The sequence below is a fragment of the Podarcis liolepis genome (assembly GCF_965112155.1).
Source record: "Podarcis liolepis genome assembly, chromosome: 3".
NCBI classification, from domain to species: domain Eukaryota; kingdom Metazoa; phylum Chordata; class Lepidosauria; order Squamata; family Lacertidae; genus Podarcis; species Podarcis liolepis.
In genome coordinates, this window is record NC_139557.1 from 34,121,301 (window position 1) to 34,146,106 (window position 24,806).

Genomic DNA, 24,806 nt, shown 5'->3' on the forward strand with positions numbered 1-24,806 from the left:
AACCTATCCGTTCTCTCTTATTTATCAAAATAGGAATGATAGGGGAAAGGATTTTGATTTCCAGGTGGTATGAGCTTTTCAAACTAGGAAGCAACCTGCTTTGGAAATTGGCAGGCTCTCCTTTGTTAGAGGTATTTAAGCAGAGGCTGGATGGTGGCCACGTCTCTGGTTTCCTGCAGCAGATTTCTTGCAAGGGCAGCAGGTTGGACTAAATGAGCTCAAGTCAATGATTCTAAGCAGAAACTCTTTGGAATCCAGGACAAGCAACCTACAGGCCTGGTGATCTTGTAATGCATAACTATGTCCAACACTCAGAAGAACTTCAAAGAGATTTAAGCAAGCAAGCAAGCAGAGCGCCTGCCTTGGGCACTCCGTACCCTTAAGCCAGTGACCTGGTGTACTAGTGCTGAATGCTATTACTGCCCTGCAGATGCCTCAAGTGAAGCTGTCCTGGGAATTTCCACACTAGGTGTGCACACACACAATGCCTTCAAAGCACAATCGGCGCACATTCTTTTCCTCCAAGAATTCAAAGGACTGTGGTTCACCCCTCACAAAGTTATATATGAAGTCGTTTTCAAATTATCGTTCTCCTATGCTTCTTTTGTTTCCTTTCTGGAGCTCACACAATCCTACCTTCTTCTCTCTCTTTTTTGCAGTGGAGAGAACCAGAATAGGAACGCAATCTCTGTAGGCTGTGGTAGATCATCTCCTGCCTCTTTGAAGATGTGTAGTTTAGAGGGGTGTGGTGATATTTCAGGCACCTGAGCCCTAGTTCATTCACCACACAATTTTCACTTCAAAAATATTCTCACTGTTAGCATTCTGGTCTGTGCCAAAGTTTGTTATTATTCTGATCAATTAAAAAAATACAATAAAAAGTTGGAGAAACTCTGCTAAGCCCTGTTAAGAGCCAAAGGAATAAGCTGTTTACTGCAGCAACCCAATCTCTTTGATTGTATCGGAGCTAAGAGCAAAGGTCACAGTTATGTTCCAGCCACAGGACAGAGCTCCCGGGAAGCCTAAAAGGCTTTCAGATGGGGGGGGGGGGATAAATGCTACACTGGAGAAGTGTAGCTGCACCTGCTTCTTTTGTATTGATGAGTCCTAGGAATAGGAATACAGTGGTACCTCAGGTTAAGTACTTAATTCGTTCCGGAGGTCCGTTCTTAACCTGAAACTGTTCTTAACCTGAAGCACCACTTTAGCTAATGGGGCCTCCCGCTGCTGCCACGCTGCCGGAGCACAATTTCTGTTCTCATCCTGAAGCAAAGTTCTTAACCTGAGGTACTATTTCTGGGTTAGCGGAGTCTGTAACCTGAAGTGTATGTAACCCGAGGTACCACTGTACGTCCGTTTCAGCTCCTCATTTCTCCAGACCTCTAGGTTCAGTTCTCCAGAGTTTGTGATTTACTTATTTATTTTCAGGTGGTTAGTGTCTGTACATGGAATGGGGAGGGCACCATCTTATCCTTTGTCTTGGGTCTAGCTCTGATTGAGAGGGTAAACCCTGCTCTGTACAGCTTCAGACTGCCTGTAAATGTTCAAATGATGGAATAGCCCAAGTTCCTTCCACAAACAAGTACTGGTGCTGCCACTTCCCCTTTTGACTACCTTTTGACCCTTTTGACTAGAATTTTCCATCTCACCACATCACCATTATTATTATTATTATTATTATTATTATTATTATTATTATTATTATTATTTTGCTATTGGTGGCCATTGTTGATGGCAGCCCTTGTCTCCCTTGTTTGTAAAAAAGGTAAAGGTAAAGGGACTCCTGACCATTAGGTCCAGTCGTGGCCGACTCTGTGGTTGCGGTGCTCATCTTGCTTTATTGGCCAAGGGAGCTGGCGTACAGCTTCCGGGTCATGTGGCCAGCATGACTAAGCCGCTTCTGGAGAACCAGAGCAGCGCACGGAAACACCGTTTACCTTCCCGCCAGAGCAGTACCAATTTATCTACTTGCACTTTGACGTGCTTTCGAACTGCTAGGTTGGCAGGAGCAGGGACCGAGCAACGGGAGCTCACACCATCGCGGGGATTCAAACCGCCAACCTTCTGATTGGCAAGCTCTAGGCTCTGTGGTTTAACCCACAGTGCCACCCGCGTCCCTCTTCCCTTGTTCGTAGGCTGCTGCAAAAAGACTTCCTGCCAGTACATGTCCCACACTGAAGCGCTGTGGCTGCCAACCTCTTTGGGCCTGCCATTTTCATTTAAACAATTCCAGACCCCGCCCACAAGAGTGATTGCGACCAATCGGCCAATCACATACTACCTTTAGGATCACAGAGCCAATAAGAACATTGGGAGTGATGAAGGGAAGGGCTCAGGGAATGTTGACTTGCTCCTGACACTGCTCCGGTGCCTTCATTGGCCTTGTAACACACACACACACCGCCCCTGGTGCCAACTGATTGGCAGAGCTGGCTGCTACTTTGAGATTGGAAATGATTTTGGTTCAAATGGTGGGCAGCTGAAACTTCAGCTGCCAATGCAGAGGTTTGCTTGCTACTATCCAGTCATGGTTGTTTGCTGGTTTCGGAGGCCTCCTGGATTTAGGTTGGCCTCTGGAGCTGTTCCTCAAACAAAACTGGTATCTCAGGAGAAGAAGCTGAAATTTTCTGGATAAGTGGTTTTCTGTGCGGAGGGGATGTTTGTGCATGGAGGAGCCCTCAGCTGTGTAAAACTCCAACCTGCCAGCTGAAAGGGAAGAGTTCAGAGACAGGTTTACCCCTTGAGTGAGAGACCGTATCCTTACATTTCATCTAGCATCAGCTGGGAACGCATTTTAAAGTTTAACATCTTTCCAGCAAATCAGGACGGCAAAGGCATGTGGTTATTAAAAGAGATCGCCTGGAGTTTGTCAAAAATGAAACAGCAGAGGGATGGAACAAGCCTCTCTGTAGTTTTGAATGTCTGGTGTCACACTTCCCCAAAGCCAACTAGAACCAAAGGGCAAAATTATTCACTGGCTATGTACAATGGATTTAAAGCCAGATCAAACAACTGCATTGAAAGCAAACCATAAACCAAGGCTGAGTAAAGTCCCCATCTGCTTTTGAAATAAATTATGTTTAATGAAAGACAAAGGGGGTGGAGTATTTCTGATGCAACAAAACTGACTAGGTTCAAGTAGCCTCCATAAGGCAAAGCAAAGTAGTGTTTACATTGAACCAGATGAGAATCCTGGGAACCACAGTTTGCTAAGCATGCTGGGAATTGTAGCTTTGTGAGGGGTAAAATACAGTCCCCCTGTTGTAAGGATTGCTGAGATAATGTAAGCAAAGCACCTGTAAATATTCAATTTTTATTTTGTTCTTTATCTACCTGGCTTGAGAGCAGTACATGTGAAAAGGATCTAGGAGTCTTGGTTGACCACAAACTTGACATGAGCCAACAGTGTGACGCGGCAGCTAAAAAAGCCAATGCAATTCTGGGCTGCATCAATAGGAGTATAGCATCTAGATCAAGGGAAGTAATCGTGCCACTGTATTCTGCTCTGGTCAGACCACACCTGGAGTACTGTGTCCAGTTCTGGGCACCACAATTCAAGAAGGACACTGACAAACTGGAACGTGTCCAGAGGAGGGCAACCAAAATGGTCAAAGGCCTGGAAACGATGCCTTATGAGGAACGGCTAAGGGAGCTGGGCATGTTTAGCCTGGAGAAGAGGAGGTTAAGGGGTGATATGATAGCCATGTTCAAATATATCAAAGGATGTCACATAGAGGAGGGAGAAAGGTTGTTTTCTGCTGCTCCAGAGAAGCGGACACGGAGCAATGGATCCAAACTACAAGAAAGAAGATTCCACCTAAACATTAGGAAGAACTTCCTGACAGTAAGAGCTGTTCGACAGTGGAATTTGCTGCCAAGGAGTGTGGTGGAGTCTCCTACTTTGGAGGTCTTTAAGCAGAGGCTTGACAACCATATGTCAGGAGTGCTCTGATGGTGTTTCCTGCTTGGCAGGGGGTTGGACTCGATGGCCCTTGTGGTCTCTTCCAACTCTATGATTCTATGATTCTATGATTCTATGATTTATTTGCAATAGTTATATACTGAAGTCTAAGAAAAAAAATAGTAGATTATATTAAGAAACCTGTTAAAGAGGATGAAACTTGATATGAGGGAGTTTTAAAATGCAATCATATGTAATTACATTTATAAACCTCGAGCGTGGGTGAGCGGGAAGTCATTAATATTGTAGAATAGGATTATAATTATTGATTGTTAAATTGTAATTTAGAATCTTGAAACCACTCTCATCAGGATCGCTTCTTTGGACTTCTGAAGGGGCTTATATAAATTTAATTTTAGATGGAAGAACTGATAATTATTGCATTGCATCATGTATTCTCAATAACCTCTGAACCCCAAAGCTGGGAGCCTTCCTGTTCCATAAACTCAAAAAGCAGTGTAATGTAAGGTGCTCTTTCACAAACACGAAATATTGACCTACTTACTGTATAAGATTTATATTCTTTTCAGAATTACAGAACTAACCAAACCTCTGTGTGGGAGATATGCAGGAGGAGTAAAAAGAAATGCTTCACTCGTGGCTATCTTGCACTAAGCAGGGAGACCGTCTAGATGACATTCTAGGTCCCTGACAACTCAATTATTCTTTGTGAATAGTATTGGTTGCCCATGGAGTCAGTTAAGGGCTGTTAATGACACACCCTTAGCAGTAGTAATTTCCCAGCATTAAAAAAAATAAAAATTCCCAGCATTTTTGAACTTGAGTGAACATGGAAATCTTTCAGCACAACATATAACAAAAGGGGTTTTGTTAATGGAATGTGTGTGTGTTGTGTGTGTGTGGACTTGAATATACATTTTGAATTAACAAAAACACTCTCCTTTACATATTGTATTTTTAACAGACCTTTTTTTGAGTAATCAAAACAATTTACAACACAGCAAAACGAAGAGCCAAGTGACAAATGGCCATTGTAAATCTGTACCGCATGCTTAGATATTTACATGTTGTATTAAGAGATTTCCATGTTCACTCAAGCTCAAAAATGCTGAGAAATCACTACGGTCAAAGGTGTGTTTCTGGGCCGCAACAATAAATGCTATTCTGAGTCTGATTCGATTGAATTGACACAGAAATGGTTATATAAATAAACCTGACAAAGAGTTGGAATATATGGTTTAAGAAAATGTCTGTTGGCAAGGAAAGAAAACCATTGCAGCTGCTTATTGAAGCCAACAGGAAGAAATAGACGGCAGAAGACAAATGTTTGTTTGTTTGTTTGCAGCCTGATAACTATTTCATAAATATTTCTGGTAGTGTGAATCCTTTTGGAAGGATGTTGGCGTTTGTATGTTCTGCAGGATGCATCAGGTTTCTCAGCACGAGAGCAGAGAACGTGTCCCTGCACAGCTGAAGTGGCTACTCAATTAGTTTTAGAGCTCAGCCAGCTGTGAAGAAAAATCGCATTGGGAAATATATGACAGTTTGAAATAAAGCAAATTAACTTTGCCATAAGGCTGAAGGACATGGAGGACTGTGGCCTCTTCACATTATCAAAGTACCTGAACTAATCAGGAGATAAAGCAAAGCGCAGCAGGCATTAGGAGCTACATTAAGCAGCCATTTTGGAACCGGGCCCTGATAACAGCTGACATTTTCTGCCCAGTTACAATCGACGAGGGATCAATTTCCTTGGGAACACGGAATGACCTGTAACATCCTCTTTGCATCTTTAACTCTCTTATCTTCAGATGCACAGTTATTGGCGCAAGCTTTTAACTTTTTTTCCTACCAGATTGACTTCCTTTATCAGCTTTTAGAAAGTTCCTTGCTCATGAATTAATCACACTGATGGAATACCATCACTGCAATGGATCCCTGTTGCCCAACTGAAGCTACTCCTGCTGGCATGCTGATTGCAATAGCTTGTGTTCTTTGTGTTTATATTGATTTAAAAACAACACCATGGTGTATTTGGGCTATGAATACAGAGGCATACAGGTTTTAAATGTTCTGTTACGAATTTTCATCCACGAATCCTCCATCTTGAACAGCCTGGCTTTCAGGCTATTGCCCCTGACTACATTTCTGCCCCTGTTATGACCCCTTTTTTAGACACTGAGGAGAGTGATCTTCTTTGGGAGAAATCCAAACCTGATATCCACTGGGATGGGCAGAGTTCAGAATAGGTGGCATGCTGGTGAAGACCTTCATCCTGGCTTAGCTGGAGATATGCTGATCAACATTCTCTATACCAGCTCAGCCAAAGGCAGCTGACCCAAGGCTGGGGTTAGTCTGAGAAGAGAGGTGTGGTGGTGGAAGGATGAAAGGGAGACATTCAAGTATTTGAAACTCCTTTCAACTCAGTTATGTGACCTACCAAGTCAGCACGAGCAAAAAGGGTGTGTGTGTAAGTCGAGCACTATTTTAAAGACCTGTATTCACTCCTTGAGACTGGCCCAGATCTGCTACCAGTAGCCCTACTCCTGAACCAGGCCCCGCAACTGATTTAGTACTTTTGTATAAAATTGTGCACTGCGGGGAGAAAGTGGATAAGAGAGAACTTTTTCTCCCTCTCCCATAGTGAACACTCACACGTTACACTGTGGGTGCACTTTGCGGGATCACGCACAGTGCTTCGGACCCCGGGGAACTTTCCAGTTTGTATGGGCTGGCCTGCCTCTCCGTGTTATTCTGTGGAGGCTCACGCCCAGCCTCAATAGTCAAGTTACACTGCTGGGAGGTGGGGCCAGTCATATAAATAGGGGGTGGAGTCGGCAGCAGCCAGGCAGTCGGCTCAGGAGCTTCAGCCACCCATCCCTCCCTTTGTTTAATGTTTCTTGTTTACAGGTTAACCTTTTTCTTCCTGTTTAGCGGGCACTGCTACGGTCTTTTGACTGGTTGCTGTTGAAGAGCCGGGAAGAAATTTTCCTGCATTGACAAGCTTAGTCTTCCCCGTAGCAATTTGTCACAACTTTGGCGGTTTAAGGCCTTGGGCTTGGGCTTCCCTAAAATGGGGGGGGCATGAAGTGTTGACACCACCACCCCCTGCCTGTGGCTGCGATTCCAGGGTCCCCTCTTAAAGGGGTTGTAATATGAGTGTCACTGGCCATACACTGAAAGGTTGTCAGTGAACTACCCTGCGTGCGGGGATATGGGGTGGGCTGCCTGCGTACACATGCGTCTTGTAGAGCACCCCCATATCCCATTTACCTTTAGGAGCCCCACTTCCCCCGGGTGGGGGGCTGGGAGGGATACATGGCCAATGCCTAAGCCAAGGTCTTCTACATTTGATAGTTTAATAAAGTTGTGGCCAAATTTTAATCCATAACAGATGGCCATGTGTCATTATTACTTACTGGTGATTCCTGGGGGCTGAGGTGGTTGCTGCCTGGTCACGCAATATAATATCCCTTTATCTTTGCCACAAAGTGTGAGGAACTTGTTGTTTTCATCACACTTTCCTCCGAAGGACCTCAAGGGAACACTGCTCTATGTACTGACCAGAGACAGATCTGTTTAGCAGTAGAAAATGAAGCTGTGTCAGGTGAGTTCAGATGAGTCACTGGAGCAGGACAGATGATCACCTCCTTTCCATTTTAGGCACATTGGGTTAATGCAAAGTGTCAGAGCTGCTGCCTTTGAAGGATGCTGTCTCTGTGCAGAAATAGGTGCCCTTCAGACCTGTCCTTTCAAATATTTGCATGAAGCTTAGACTGGTACCCTATTTGGAAAGTTACATTGGTCCTCTATAAGAAGCAGCTCAACTCCAAGGGCATTAGCATAATGTTAAAGCACTAACAATCTATCAAATACAATGAGCTACATTCCCATTAATTTAAAACAAGACTTAATTCTCTACTAAGATCTTAAATTCAACCACACAATGGACAGAGGACCAGAATCCAGCTAATAGGTAAGCATAGAGTAAGTTGGTTAGCAGAGTGTGGAACTCAGAGCTTAAGAGTGTGGTAGATTGGGAAGATCTTTTCAGCTATGAATCTTGCTTACTGACCCTGGGGCAGCTGATTTATATCAGTCTTGCCCACCTTACAGACTTTTTTTGAAGGGCAAGACTGGAAAATTCCACATTTGAAATATAATATTCTGGGCTTCTTGGAGGAAGGACAAGTTATGAGTACAATAATTATAATTACAGTTTAAAAAATAGATGATGTGGTATGTCCACTATCAGTTTCTAAAGTGGGGAGAGGATTGTAGAGAACCAGTGGAATGGGAACAACCCCTCACTTCTCCCTATGCTTGTTATGGCCTATGATGTTTGGCATATCAACCATGGAAGTGTGGGAACTGTGGTCTGAAGGAACATGAGACATGCTGAAGTAAAGCAAGTCTGTGTCTGCTCAATGACTGAATGGGAACCTAATTTATGCTGCCTCACATTTAATGGATGACAGACAGAATGCATCAGTCAACAATAGGAATAGCCCGGTTGCCATGGACAATTCATTGCAGGAAAAAGGAGGCAAACTTCTGCCTTTAATTTCCCTGACAGTTCATTGTGCAGGGTCCAGTTTGTAAAATTCGTTATCAAAATGTGAACAGCCTATAATCTAGTGGCAACTTGAATTACTCCCCTCTCCCTCAGTTTTCCCTAAGAGTTGCTACTGTATGCAAAGAGGTCTGACGAGGTAGCAAGGAAATGTGTTCTTCATTGTCTTGTCAGAGGACATTATATTCTAGCTGTCAGCACCACGGAGAACTCCTACAAGGGCATATCAAAATTGTTACCTTGCAAATAATTGATGACAGCTCTGTTTGCAGAAAATCCTTTCCCTCTCCTCTGCCAGACAAATTTTAGAAATTCTGGGAATGAGCTTCCTAAGATTCACAGTGGTGTTGAAGAAGAAGAAGAGTTTGTATTTGATATCCCGCTTTATCACTACCCGAAGGAGTCTCAAAGCGGCTAACAATCTCCTTTCGCTTCCTCCCCCACAACAAACACTCTTGTGAGGTGAGCGGGGCTGAGAGACTTCAGAGAAGTGTGACTGGCTCAAGGTCACCCAGCAGCTGCATGTGGAGGAGCGGAGATGCGAACCCGGTTCCCCAGATTACGAGTCCACCGCTCTTAACCACTACACCACACTGGTGGTGGGGGCAGACTTCCTCCTTAGTTCTGATACCATTCCTCCATTTGTAGTTTTATATATTGTTCTATACATCTTGCTGGCCGTGTTGGGTTCATGCCCCCCAGTCCACAAATAGGCCTTCTGTGTACAGTACAGAATGACTGTATTCATGATATAGAACAGCTGACCAGCAGAGGCTTCAGCAAAAGATGAGCCAAGCACAGACTAGGTGACGATGTCTTATTGCACTGACTTGTCAGAGAATGTCTTGCAAGGTTCATTATCAGAGCAACAAAGAGAACAGGATATGTGTCTGAATAAGCAACCAAGTCTGGAGATAAAACCAAAATTTGCTCCCTGCTCTCAGACCCTGATAAAGAACATCCAGTTGTTTGAAAATGGATCCAGGGATATTCAGGGCTGTCCCCCGCTCCACCCCAAAACACCACTGCCTTTTTGGAGTATTAGAAGGGAGCCTACTGACTTAAAAAGTTCAACACAAAATTCAATGTATGCAATGGAAGCTAACTCTCATATGTTGGGATTTTTATTTATATTTCTGAACAATTGAGTTTCAGTCAGTAGATGACGGTCAAACTAGGTGTCACATTATTCACATATTTATAACCGGTGTTAATTGCAGACCCAGCTCCCACTTCTCCTACCACCTGTGTCAGGAAGGCAATGGAAGATGCATTCTTCATGCAAATAGCAGGTGTGGGATGGACAAGTTCAGGACCAGAGCAGAGGGCAAAGAGTCTGATGGCCCGCCACAGTCCCTATCCCTGTCAGGATCTGGGTCTGGTCCTCCCACCTGCAATTTCACTCTAACAACAATGGCTGATAGTCAACTAAATTGGAGTACAGTGATACCTTGGTAATCTGTTCTGAAAGTCTGTTCCAAAACCAAAGCGTTCCAAAACCAAGGCGTGCTTTCCTATAGAAAGTAATTCAAAATGGATTAATACATTCCAGACTTTAAAAAAACTCCTAAAACAGCAATTGAAGATGAATTTTGCTATCTAACGAGACCATTGATCCAGGGATGGCCTGAGATGATGACAACCCTAGTCCAACAACATCTGCAGAGCACCAGGTTGGAGAAGGGAGGCAGACTTATGCAAGGAGAAAACCACTGAAATCAGAAGGTTAGGTCTTCACAAAACTGGGATCGCATGTGTATGTTTTACAGTGGTACCTTGGTTCTCAAACTTAATCCATTCCAGAAGTCTGTTCCAAAACCAGTGTTCCAAAACCAAGGCGCACTTTCCCATACAGAGTAATTCAAAATGGATTAATCCATTCCAGACTTTAAAAAACCCCTAAAACAGCAAATGAACATGAATTTTACTATCTAACGAGACCATTGATCCATAAAATGAAAGCAATAAACAATGCACTGCAGTCATCAGTAGCTGAACTGGGTTCCACACAGTTACAAAAAAACAAAACAAAAAAGGGCTGCAAAAACAAAAACGCCAAATAAATACCAAAAACAGACAGACCTCAGTGTAACACTCAAAACAGAAGTGTAGCACTCAAATCGTCAGCGTAACACTCAAATCCGAAGCGTAATACTCAAAACGGAAGCGTGGCACTCAAAACAGAAGCATAACGCTCAAAACGGAGCACGTTAGGCTTCTGAAAAAAGTTCGCAAGCTGGAACACTTACTTCCGGGTTTGCAGTGTTTGGGTTCCAAGTTGTTTGAGTACCAAGGCATTTGAGAACCAAGGAACCATTGTAATCCTATTGTAATGAATGAGCCTGACCAAGTTAGGGCCATTATTTTTAGTAGCTCTAGAATCATAGAGTTGGAAGGGACTCTGCAAAGCAGGAATACTTGGTTGAACGCCACTCTATAAATTCAATGGCTAATTGTGCAGACGAATGGTGTAGCACCCAATTTGCTCCTGATTTTAGGTACTAGTGTAAGTGGGTGAAGGCAGGTTAGGGTTTACATAACGAAATAATGATCAATATTACAAAGAAGAATCTTTATATTCTGATTTGGGGCAGAAAGAGGAGCAATGCGGATATAACTTCCATAATATTATAAAATCCTGCAACCACTGGGTGTCAAACTGAGAGAACTGCCTGCTACTCCACACTTGGCTGGGCTTTTGATACCCATCCCCAAAGCATTTTGAACTGTGTTTAAACTTCAGGAGGATTTCCAGCTCCCACACCCTCAGAAGAGTTTCAGTACAGTGGAACCTCAACTTATGTATGGCTCTTCTTACGTACGATTCCAGTTACAACCTTCAGTAGGTGCTTCAACTTATGAACTTTCCTCTAGATATGAACAGAGGCCTTGCTAGCAGCCTGGAGCTTGCCCGGCCAGCTGCGGAGCAGCACTAAGGCCTCTGCTGCTGAGAAGAGGGCCCCCACCCTACCCCCGAAGCTGTGGAAGAGGTGCTGCATACAAGAGGCACAGCAGGGCGCACTGCAGCCCCAAAGCCCACCGAGGAACTAACCTGAGGAAGTCCAGAGAAGAACTTGGCCTGGCAAGAAAAAAAGGGACCCTGGCCTTTACTGACCCTTGCCCCACCCCCAGCTTGAAGCCAGGTAAGCCCACCCACCCTCAGCACACATAAGGAAAAAAATAAATGTTTTCATCTACAACACTGTCTTATTTATTTTATAGTACAGTACATTGATTATTACCTTCATTTTATGGATCTATGGTCTCGTTAGTAAAATCCATGTTAAATTGCTGTTTTAGGGGGTGTTTTTCATCTTCTAGAATGGATCAATTCACTTTTCCATTACAGTGGTACCTCAGGTTACATACGCTTCAGGTTATATATGCTTCAGGTTACAGACTCTGCTAACCCAGAAATAGTACCTCAGGTTAAGAACTTTGCTTCAGGATGAGAACAGAAATCGTGCAGCAGCGGCGCAGCGGCAGTGGGAGGCCCCATTAGCTAAAGTGGTGCTTCAGGTTAAGAACAGTTTCAGGTTAAGAACAGACCTCCGGAACAAATTAAGTTCTTAACCAGAGGTACCACTGTACTTTCTATGGAAAAGTGCGCCTCTACTTATGTACGTTTCTAGTTATGACCGGACCTCCGGAACGGATTATGGTTGTAAGTAGAGGTTCCACTGTAGTAGGTTGTGATAGATGTGGAGGAGGAGGGAAGAAGAGAGGAATGTTGATGTCGAGATACCAGGAGGAACAGACGTCCCATTGAGTGTATGCGATCCTTGGCCAAGCCTCAAGTAGTTGACTGGATTGTGGCCTGGGACTCCTACGTTAAACTTCCATGTTCACAAGACCAGCCCACATCTCTTAAGAAGAATATAGAACAGGAGTGTGCAGCATACAATAAGACACCGTTCTTTCAGACAATTAGCAGACCTCTGTGAGAGTTAAGTGATGAAAGCTAATGAAGCAAGGAGGAAAAAGCAAAAATTATATAGATATACAACCTGGTACCACAGTGGCTACAAGGGTTGATGACTCAGGGGGCTGTTGGAATCTGATTTTTTGTATGTTTATATTATCATTATTTTTAAGAAAGGAGAAGTTTGAATAGACCTGCGGTGGGGGAAATTGAGGGTCTCTTTGTGTTATGAGAAAAGGAATTTTATATACCAGGCAGCAAAGAAAAATGCTGGATCAAAAAAGTAACAAAACCTCCACTGAATGTTGCAGAATGTTAAGTGTACCTCAGAGTGATCTGAATTGTGTACCTCTGATAATTTTGAGAAGTTGATCTTTTTTTTTTATGCAGACATAATTTTTTATTGAACGCCATGAAGCCATACTGCAAATATTAATCACAACACAGCACATTATGCCTAGTTTGTCTCAGTTCAAACTACCATGGCTTCTTCTCCTGAAGAAGTCTGAGAATTATGGTTTGGGGATGGTGTGGCGAATTCTCTACTTCCCAAAACCCCCTTAAACTTCCCCATTTCCCAGAAAGATGGTAAATGTTATGCACAGCAATACTTTACTTTTTATTTTAAAGTCTCCTTGGGATAGGGGTGTGTGTGTTGTGGGGGAAAGATACACAAAAGTAGGGCCGCTGAAATGTCCAAACTCCGAACTTCCTTAAAATAGAACTTGCAAAAAAAGCTCAACCACATTTTTTGAAATACGGACTTAAACTCTTATTGCTCCATCTGCAACAGGATGTAATAAGGAGAAATCAAACTGATTTTGCTCGGTTTTGCACATCAAAAATTTTAAAATGGGTGCAGCTGAAACTCTATCATGTGCTAAATTATTCCCTTGAATTAGAATTTGTAGATAAATACCTAACAGTGCCTGCTACTGTGTAAGGGGGTGGGGGGTGGGGAATGTGATTTATATTCTAGGTCTCCTGTAAAAGATGCAAGCCATGGTCTAGTTTGCTGCGCAAAAGTAGCCCAAGTGAAGCTTTGGACTCATGCAATTCATGTAATGAGTTAGTGTAACAGAATCAACAAATTAGAAGGCAGAGACAAATATAAAATGGGACACCTACTGGTATGAACGAGAAAGACCCAAGTTCCTCCTCATCTATACGTGCAGGTGTGGACTACTTTGGTATAATTCGAAAGTGGGGGTGGAGGATGGGGTCAACAGCTAAATAATGATAAAATGTGGACAATCCCTTAGTGTTACGTATAAACTAGGAATATCCTGGTTTATAAAAAGCAGTGGCTGGTTTCTAAACAAGGCAACTTCAAACCCAAACATTATGAAGCTGGCTTGTTTAACTAACCATTGTTTTGTACATAATACTTAGTGGGACGCGGGTGGCGCTGTGGTCTAAACCACTGAGCCTCTTGGGCTTGCTGGTCAGAAGGTCGGCAGTTCGAATCCCTGTGACAGGGTGAGCTCCTGTTGTTCGGTCCCAGCTCCTGCTAGCCTAGCAGTTTGAAAGCACAACAGTGCGAGTAGATAAATAGGTACCCCTGTGGCAGGAAGGTAAACGGTGTTTCCGTGCACTCTGGCTTCTGTCACGGTGTCCCGTCGCACCAGCAGCTGTTTAGTCATGCTGGCCCCATGACCTGGAAAGCTGTCTGGGGACAAACGCCGGCTCCCTCGGACTGAAAGTGAGATGAGCGCAGCAACCCCATAGTCACCTTTGACTGGACTTAACTGTCCAGGGGTCCTTTACCTTTTTTTTTTTTACCTTAATACTTATGCAAAACTAAACTTAGGTAAATTACTTATCCAAGCCATGTGGCAGAAGGGACTACATGAGCCCAGTGTTTATAGGCTCATGCAGGCTCACCTATGTAACACTAAGCCATGGTTTAGTGGTCAGTTGATGGCTTCATTTGCACATAACAGAACTGTTAATAATGAAAATTTCACTTCCACGGCAAAGCTTCTCAAATCCACTAAGATGCCACTGTATTGAAACGCAGGCACAGGTACTCAATAACAATTTAATGATTAAAAACACAAAATGTTGACAATGTCGATATTTCAGACAAGCTAGTTTTTTTATTTTTAGCACACATGTTTAGACAGCATATTCTGAATGATGAAGCTGCTGTATGAAATATGTAAAGACTTTGCAAATCAGTACCTAGAAACCAAGGACACATACACACAAGCTTTGAGAACATAAAGCAGACAAACATAAACTGGTTCTGCCTCTCGTTTCAAAAACAAGCAAAAAATAAAAAATAAAAATAATATGCGAGCCCATTAGGGAACACATTAATCTCCCCAATATCAGCTGTGCAAAAACATGGTAAAACAGATATTTGTATAAATATCAAATTATAATTAATATATAAACTTGGGGGATGGAAGCAATAGGATGGCTTGAGACAAATGAATTTCAATGACCAACAAGTTAGTAGGCTAAAACTCCACCAAATTACATAGTATATCCATTAAAGGTGCCTGTTTTATGACATTGCAAGTGTGTGTGGGGTGGGGGAGGTTTCCAACACACTTTATACAAGTTTCTTAATAAACCTTTAACAGGCCGAGGAAGTACAGGTGAAATACACAACACACACTAAGAAACAGACATTCATCACCAACCTATTTCCAAGGGTTTTTCGCATGACAACAATAAAAGTCTGGCATGGCCCAATTTGCACACTTTCCAACACACACACACACACACACACACACACACACACACACACCTTTGCTATAGGCACATTTTTAAAGTCAATGGTTTGGATCTGAAGTCTGACTCCATATGAGTGAAGGGTATCTCGACTTGCTCTGAGGGAGCTCCCCATTTCCCCTCAGCTGTAGCCCCCCCTTGCCACAAGCCACACCCCATCCTTATCATTCTCCAGGATCCGCTGAACTCCGGGTCAGCTTTCTAAGGAAAAGGGAAGTGAAGGAAACCCTGTTCTGCCAGTGGCTGTTGGAATCCGACTCAAAGCTTTCTATGCAAACAGCAAGAAAAACACCAGCTAAGAATCACAAGTTGAGTTTTGTCAAACAATGGAAAACTGCTTTGCAGTTAAATTGTAGGTATGTCAATGGCTGACTGGCCAGGACGCAACCTGGCGATTCACTTTTACATCTTTAAAACTTTTAACAAACTGGGGGGATGAACCAGCTGTGGCTTCTACACAGTTCCCGGTCAGAAGGATAGGGAAGAAAAATGCCGCAGGTGGTTCATCTCACACTTCTGTGGCAACTTTAAAAGGGACAGGCTACAACTTGGGGATGTCAATTTTTAAAGGGAGTAAGATGTCTCCCCCCTCCCCCCCATTGCATTCTCTAATGCTGAAAGAAGGGGAGAGAGTCAGCATTCAGGTACGGATGCTGCTTAAGTGCCAATTAACTTCCCCGTCACTTATGCAAATTAAAACCTAGTTGACAAAATCAAACTGAACCACCAAACTGCTGCAGACTTGTGATAATGGAATTAAAAATACAGTAAGCACAATCAAACGTTTTTCTCCTGCACAAATCGTGACTGAAATGAAGAGTCCAGCTTTTTCAATGAATCTTTCATTTCAAAAAGATCACATGTGGGAGAATTACTCCAACTTCAGTGCAACACAGAGCAGACTTCTAGTTGACTCACAAAAGGAGCCCAACTCATCTAGGATGGCTTCTCAATAGTCCATTTTGTTCTTGGGACTCTCAAATACAGGGGCACACAGAGACTGCATCATTGATCAAGAGTGCCCATGAGCATGTGCAAGCTGTCTTATCCCAGCCGCCACCCAACAAGCATTTTGAAGGGGGAAAGCCATTCTTTCTACACATGTGCACTGTTCACAACAGACACTATAGCATGTCTATTTGGTAACTGGGTGTCAGCCCCGTGAGAAGTCGCTCCCAGAGTCAAAACATTTCCATACATTTTCAAACCAGTATTAAGTTTTGGGCCCTGCTTTACTTCAAATTTAAGGCAAGTGTGTTTTAAACTACTGGGGGAGGAAAAACACCTTAACACAGACAAAAAAACCTTTGTTGTACAAATCACAATCACATGCATTATCTACAGTTAAAAAATATGAGTTTGGATTACAGTCTTGAAATTGTGAATCATAATTTTCAGCACCTATCATATTGACTAGTAAGGCAACTGCAGTGACGAATATATCTATGTATTTATATATAGATATATGCACACATACTACAATAATACTCCCTTCCACAGTTTACACTCGTGTCTGTGACCACCCAGTATGATCAACACCATCAACTTGAGCCTATGGCTAGTTTCTAGGATGTTTTGCACTTGTTAAGTCCTACATAAATCAACACTATTCTAGGCAGGAATAGCTACAGTAGCTGTCAAGAATTATATCAGTGCACAACACATATTGTGCTTACAATCAGATGATTTTTGTTGTTGTTGTTGCCCGGAATATCAAAATGGCTTCTCAGTTTGGTCTTCAATCCTTCCTTTGTTTTCTTTGCTTCACATTGTTCTCAAGGGAAGAAAAGCTATTTGTATACCCGTTCACAGCAGCCATGGAACCATTCTGATACTCTTTCCTTCTGGACGCTGCCTTTTTGTTGTAAGTCTAAAAAAATAATCACATAGGTCAGTAGTGAGCTTTCGCCCCACACAGCAACAAAGCAGCAAACTTGCCAATTTAATTTTGTTATTTAACAAGCATCTTGCCCCTTCATATGGACGTAAGACTAGGAAGCATACACCCTATTCAGATTCAATGACAAAACATAACATCCCTTTTTGATATCTTGGTATGGGAGCAAGGTATGGTTTGTACAAACCACAACTTCCCATATAAAATGGAACAGGAAACTACAGTTTGTTTGCAAGGGAGGAAGAGTGGCCAAAGGAAAGGCAAGAATGAAACCAAGGGTCTTGCCTTTGTGCCCCTAAACTATGGTTAATGTTAACCACAGTTTGTTGAAACAAGCCAGTTTCTTAACCTATAAGCTGGCTTGGTTTCAACCTACCATAGTTAAGATTAACCAGTCTGCTGATGACACAGAAAGCTGTGGTTAATCTAAAACTGAAGTGGAAGTTTCCTAGCTCCCCATGTTTGGGCAATGCATGAGCTCATTTCTGCAACACTAAACTATGGTTTCATTTCATATGGCCAATGTCAGAGATGAAGGCAGTTGTAGTCCAGCAACATATGTAGAACATCAGTTTGGGGAAGGCTTGTTTAGCATTACAGCCAAACAAAACAAATATATATAGTATCTCTATCCGCTACTTATAGCTACTATTTTCTTATTAGAATAGAATGCTTTTTGGACCAACACTGGGGTGGGGGGGGAGTAAGTCAATAGGAATTGACTGCCCCTTGTATCTATTACGTAAGATTCTAGTGGCGACAGAGAAGGCCAATTCTCTCACACAGCAGCAAGTGCATAAGAGAGAGTGCAAGTTCCCATCTCCATTTTTTGCGTACGGTTGGCAGGCAGGGAATGCTTCCTGCTGCTGCATTACAACACCAAAATAATTATAAAATTGACTATTGGTGGTGGTCCTGGGAAGTTAACCATGTCTACTGCTAGGATCCAACTGTCCACTAACTTTTGGAAGTGCATTCTGATACACAAACTTTCTAGTTGTTATTTTCTTCATCGACATTTGCAAAAAACAAAAACAAAAAAGAGGAATAAATCTTAATTTACCTGAATATAGAAATTTGTGAAAAGGATAATTAGGGAGATCATGTAGCCTATCTGGAAGTACAGCCATCCCAGGGGAAATGGACAAGGATAAACCACTCCACAGCTTGTCTGGAAGATTGTCAGGACAAATTGAGTCTGTTAAAGGTAAAAAAAAAGAAAAAAGAAAAATGAAAGGATGAACAAGAATACAGACAAACAAAGGAGTACATTGAACCCATTCCCTATGTAGCAGTATAGCTGGGTATGAATGTGGAGATTTTAAATTGCCTTTTGTACTTGGCTGTAAGAGACTGGTGGTTGTGCCCCTTGGAAGACCCCATTGCTCTCCAAGTGGGAGATGGGTAGGTACCGCACACCCTGTACAAGTTTGGCCCCTTAGCTGTGCCATTCAATTAAGCTCAAGTATTCGCAAGTAGAGAGCATGTCAATATTATGAAAGGGGGAGGAAAGACTACAAGTTTACTTCTGCATCTCAAAATCTATCACCTTCCCAAGGCAGCTCACGTTGAAAACAAAGGAAGCTACTGAAATCTCTACTGTACGGTCACTGCTTAAAATATATATCATGTGGCTGGTCTTAAGTTTACAAGGGTTGAGTTAGACACTGAAAAGAGCTGAGTATTGCTCCCATTCCTCCATGGTTAGGAAAGCATAGTAAAGCGTGACTTACAAGTGACTTGGTGCACAAGTGAGAGGTTTGTAAGGAGTAGCTAGGGTATAAGTGGTTCTCTACTTCTGTTATATGTAGCTTCGTCATCTTAAAAAGATTGTGGCATCCAGTCTGAAGGGGGCATTATATAACTAAATGTCCCCCATTAGAGTAACACACAGGTCACCCAACAATCGACAGCACATGGTTCCTCGCCGAAGAGCATTTGATCCTTCCCACACAATATCTGCTAGCTTGAGTTAAAAAATAAGCAGCCACAATAAGCATATGAGGAAAAAAGAACGTACAGAGGCACCATTTACTCACCAGCTGCCCCTGCGTGATATACTTCTTCCACCAAAGATATGGACGCATGGATGGAACGGCCGATAACCCATAATAGGAATACATGAGGACATGGATAAAGCTGTTAAGGGTGGCACCAAAATAGGCTGGAAACAATAGAAAGAGATGGTAAGTGATTATTATTTTTTTGCAACAATATGCATTATAGCAAACATGCTTGAACTGTTGTTCTATGCAAGTTTAAACCACTAAACTGACCTGCTGAACTTTCCTTTTCTTTTTTGCCAATTAATTTTTTATTGATTTTCAAAGATTTTTTAACAATTTAACTTCAAATTTAATACAAATTTCATAGAAGAAGAAGAAGAAGAAGAAGAAGAAGAAGAAGAAGAAGAAGAAGAAGAAGAAGAAGAAGAAGTTGTTGTTGACTTCCCGTTCTCCCTCCCTGGTGTTTCCATTCCTACCCTTTCCTTCTGCAATATATAACATACTTTTATCTATTACATTTCCCCATTTCCCCTTTATTACAATTCATTATTCATTTATTTCCCAGCCCCTGCCCCATTTCAATTCCTCTGACCTGCTGAACTTTTCAAAAACTTAACACAAAACTGCAAAGGCAATGATTGATATATATATATATAGATAGATAGATAGAGAGAGAGAGAGAGAATCACAGATGTCCAAAGTCAGATCTGCCATGCAAATTGAGTTTAACTGCCTTAAGAGCAATGTCTCTCCCCTCCTAAAACTGGCTTGGACTGTGTTTTTAAGAGGTGGGCTATGAATGGTAATCCCCTTCATGGATCACTGGCTTGTCATGGCGAAGGGGCTTGAATAACTCAGAGAAGCCATGAGCAATGCCATGCAGGGCCACCCAAGATGGACAGGTCATAGCCAAGAGTTTAGACTAAATGTGATCCACCTGGAGAAGGAACTGGCAAACCAGTATTTTGCCAAGAAAACTCCATGGACATAAAAAAGGAGAAGTTTTGAGAAGAAAGTAAGAGTTTCCAAAACTCTGGTTCATGGGGTCACGAACACGACTAAGACAATAAAACAACAACATGAATGGTAACAAGATTGCCAGCTCCTTCACAGGCTCTGATCCTGAATCTAGTTGCATGCAACAACAAGCTTTCAGCCTTCAGGTTAGGGACATTCACTCCATCCGCATAGTAAGGCAGAGATGGAAACAGGAAGCCCTATCTGCACCAGGTTGTATATGCAGAGGCTGCTGCACCCGATGCTTTCCAGCTGAATGAGTACCCCAATGTGAATTCACACCCAGATGTGCATCATCAAAGAATTGATGCCACCAAGGGCATCAAAGCGCAGCAAGCAGCAACTGTTTCCTCATCCCTTTCTTTCAATGGGCTGGTGCAGCAGCTACAAACATTGGATTGCCAGCTCTGCATATTCTCCGTGCAGTTTGCAAGTGTCGTTGTTCATTCAAATTCATTTTCTCCTGCCTTTCCTTTAAAAGAAATGCTCAAATGTGGGCTTACAACTTAACCAGCACATTTTTTTAAAATGCAAAGATTAATTACAATAAAAAAGAGAACAGGCTGAGAGTGTGTTTGTTAAAAAATCAGAATCATAGAATCATAGAATCATAGAGTTGGAAGAGACCACAAGGGCCATCGAGTCCAACCCCCTGCCAAGCAGGAAACACCATCAGAGCAGAAGCGTTCCTATTGGGTATACAGTGGACCCTCCGGATACGAACTTAATTCATTCCAGGGGTGCGTCTGCAACCTGAAAAGTCCATATCTGGAGGTGCTGCTTCTGCACATGCATGCGGGGTGAAACCCGGAAGTATACACTTCCGGGTTTGCCGCGTTCACACCCTGAAGTTTACGTATCCGGAGGGATACATAAGTAGAGGTATGACTGTAGTAGGTGAAGAAATGCCAAAGAGAGATCAAAAACTGTTGATGTATGCAACTACAGCAGCAAGGACTCTTTTAGCTCCCAGATGGAAACAACAAGAATTACTAACGATTGAAGAGTGGCAGACGAAGATGATAGAATATGCAGAATTGGCAAAGCTGACCAGGAAAATAAGAAACCAGCATGATCAAGCTTTCCAAAAGGACTGGGGTAAATTTGTACAATATTTGAAGGACAATCGCAGAGAATTAACAACACTAGCAGGAATGATCTAAAAGGCTTGTAATGATTATGATTCATACCTTCTTATATTTATTTGAAAACGTGACAATTAAAATGATGAAAGATAAGTAGGAAAAAATACAAATGCTATGAGATAGAAAGGAAATGTGGTAACCATGAGGTGGGTGGGAGGGAAGTCGAATAGCTCGTAAGAGCAAAAAAATTACTGTGGAAAAATAAGGATGTATTTAAATGTTATAAAATGGAAAGTTAATAAACATTATATTTAAAAGAGAGAGAGCAGGCTGGAAGCAGGTAAAATAGTTCTACTGAGGCTGGTTATGATCACTTGGAACCACGACAGTTCCCATGCACTGTTCTTTGAAGACTTTTGGAGTGCCAGTTTCCCACTGTACTTTAACAAATCCAGCTTGCCAGCCAACCACAGAGCAAGCTTGCAAGTAATATTTGGCCAGAGAACAAATTAAAAGGCCATGTCAGAGATCAGGAGCTTGATGGATGAAAGCTTTGGCTTCAAGTTATTAGAAATTTTGTATGCAGAGTCGATGGCTTGCTAAGAAAACCCTAAGAGCAGTTGGATAACAGCTGAAAGAACAGAGGGAGACACACAGAACTGACCCAGCTTTGCGGAGGAGGTTGCTGTAACAAGCTGCTGCCAAACCAGCACAACCCTACCCATTTCCAACCAAGGAGACTGTTTTCCCAAAAAGTGAAGGTGTGCATTAACACACCCTCTTCAAACAGAATGAGTCTTTCAGGAAATGCACACACGCACAGGTCTCTCGTCACGAATTACAAGAATACTTACAGTGGCCACAAGGCACCCAGTTCATAACAAACCACCAGATGTTAAGCATTGTTGCATGGTGATAGACATGAAGAACGGTGATCTGGTGGTTATTTTTCCGTAATATAAAGAAGAAAGTATCCATGAACTCGATGAGCTTTGAGAAGTAGTACCACCAAAGGACACGTATGATCTAAAAGGAGGAGGAAAGAGGTCAGGCATTTGTTCCACAGAAGCAAATGAAATAAGACAGCTCATGGCAAATTCTACCAACCCAGCAAATAATCTCTCCCTGCCCTGCCCAGCCCCACAGATCCTGGTGATCAATAATCATTGCAATATAGGCCTAGTTCAAACAGAATGCTATGTCATTCATTTGAATCCAGCCTAGCATACTAACCCTGGTTATTTTGTAGCAACAAACCACTATTTAAAGCCATGGCTTGGCTGATGCATGTGAAGCCATGGCTTGCATTAAGTGCAGTGGAACACGCCAAGCTACAGAGGCATGAGGCAAGAGCAGGAGGTGGGAAACAAAGCTTTGCAGAAATAAATCATGGCTTGTCTGGCCTCTGAGGTTCTTTTAACCATGGTTTGTTCAACAAGCCATGAGCAAATGATGGCTTAGTGTTACATAATATGCTTTGCCAATAACAGCACCATCATTCAGAAATGATGATCTCAGGAAGAGAGCCAGCAGAATGCTTTAGCCAAGTTTGGTTGATGGTCAACAACCATCAGAGGCGACTGAAAATTGGGTTATTGGGTACTCACCCATACAGTGTGACAGTCATGATCTATCTATCTATCTATCTATCTATCTATCTATCTATCATCATCTATCAAAATGAATAAGCCACTTATTTTTTTTTAAAAAAAAACCACCTCTAAGCAGTTCACATAAAGTAGTCATAAGAAAATAGCAGTAAAGTCTACAGACTTGGAACTAAGTAGACATAATAAAATATAGATCACAGAATTGTACAGTCATAAGGGACCATGGGAGGGGTCTAATCCAACCCCCTGTAATGCAGGGATCTTTTGCCCAACGTGGCACTAAAACCCACAACCCTGAGATTAAGAGCCTCATGCTCAACAGACTGAGCTATCCCCAGGACCACTTTTAAAAACAAACTTAAAAGATACTTGAAGGCAGAAATACTTAGTGGCAGCTCCAGCCCAGTGTACCAGTGCTGCCTTCTTTCTGACCTGATGCAGCAAGTAGGCCATCAGGCTGGTACAGGCAGATGAGGAAGGTGGGAGTTGCATGAGGCAATGCTGACCGAGTGGCAGAGGAGGCCTCTCCATTCTTATCTCTAGATACTGAACATGGCCCCTTAAATGCTGACTCATGTGCCAGTCATGTCTGAGAGAAGGCCTCGTCCACAAAGATGTATAGTACCTCCTGAACAGGGTTTAATGTGCCCACACCCAATGATGTGCTGGCCCAGAGTACACAGCAGATGTACAGGTTGGTGAATGGGATATGTGGCTTTCTGACACCCTTCTCTTTGTGCATTAGTTACCAGAACAGGGTAACTTGCTCCATGTTCTCAGCAGGGCTTTGGTCTTGACCTGAGAGTTGTTAGTTTTGCTAGGTTGAAGGCAGCTTCCTATGCTGTCCCCAAGACAGGGAAGTTTCGAAAACAGCTGGCAATGCATGTGTGCTGTTCAAAATAAAGTAAGGTGCTTTCTGGGAGGACCTAAGTCCCCGGGCATGCTCTGGATTGTAGTCATAAAACCAAAACAGTGACTAAAGCAAAAGAGGCAATGATTTAGAAGCCTATTAAAGTGTACCTCAGGTGCACCAAGACACTCAGGGGAGAGGTTTTAATCTCTACACTGCTACTGTGATCTCCGAAGAACAATCTGAGCAACAAACAGAGGATTGTGCTACTGTATTCCCTAAAAGGAAATTGCTTTCCTCCAGGCTGGGGAGAATGAGGCACAGAAGATTGGGCTGATGTGGAAGGAGAGAAACGCTGCTGCAAGCAAGCAACCGTAATGTGAAATCACGAAGAATTCTTGTTCCACAAACATGCCAAAACCTGTGTTAAGATGATGTTACAGGACACGGAACTGTTCAACCTCGTACCTGACACTGAGAACTTGAAAACCAAACTGGAGTTCAGAAAGGTGAGCAAACAGATATCCACACTGTTGTATGGAGAAGAGCCAATTTTGGAAAAATTAGAACTTTTATTTGGCGTGAAATCTTTCCCACATTTCTCTCCACAGGAAGTTGATTTTCAGTCCAATGCACATAAATCTGATGATGATGATACTGTCCCCCATTTTGTGGAATCCCTCTCAACGTATAACATCATCTCTTCCCTAACATATTAATCTTATTTCTATAATGTCAATGAAAAGAAGAAGAAAGAAGAGTGTGTAGACTTCAGCTAACCTGCTGGTTGGAAGATGAAGAAAACAGCTAAGTCTACTTTCAATAAAGTGAAAGAACACTACTGTCCATTTTAAGCCCATACACTTCACACACAAAATCCAAGACACCTCATTGTTTGGTGCTATGTCTCCTGGTTTGGTAAGAGCCTATCTGGTTCTTTGGTAGGAGCCAATCACCCTTTCTGGTTTGGATGACACAGAGAACTCTGGTATAAGAAACCCAGACATCTGTTCTGAAGACAATCACCCAAGCAGGTGAGAGAATGTATACAGGGGATGGCTCATTCCCATTTGAACAAAACATGGTTTATCAGGCCAAGATTGTGACATCTGAACTGGCCCCAAATTTCATAATAGGGAGATTCTGAAAGTTAGAAAGGAAACTCATTGGCATGATTACATG

General features: G+C 42.5%; 1 protein-coding gene across 4 annotated transcripts in view; it reads right to left on the minus strand.

Annotated features, from left to right (window-relative positions):
• Positions 1-14,496: 14,496 nt before the first annotated feature.
• ELOVL5 (ELOVL fatty acid elongase 5) overlaps positions 14,497-24,806 on the minus strand; it is a 63,733-nt gene continuing 53,423 nt past the window's right edge. For all 4 annotated transcript variants that reach the window (XM_083495723.1, XM_083495722.1, XM_083495721.1 and 1 more), the window contains exons 5-8: positions 22,019-22,190; positions 19,096-19,220; positions 18,120-18,254; positions 14,497-17,029 (exon numbers count right to left, since the gene is read on the minus strand). In XM_083495723.1, the coding sequence (XP_083351849.1) occupies positions 16,898-17,029; positions 18,120-18,254; positions 19,096-19,220; positions 22,019-22,190 (564 nt within the window). In that variant the 3' untranslated portion in view covers positions 14,497-16,897. The remainder of the gene's footprint in view (positions 17,030-18,119; positions 18,255-19,095; positions 19,221-22,018; positions 22,191-24,806) is intronic.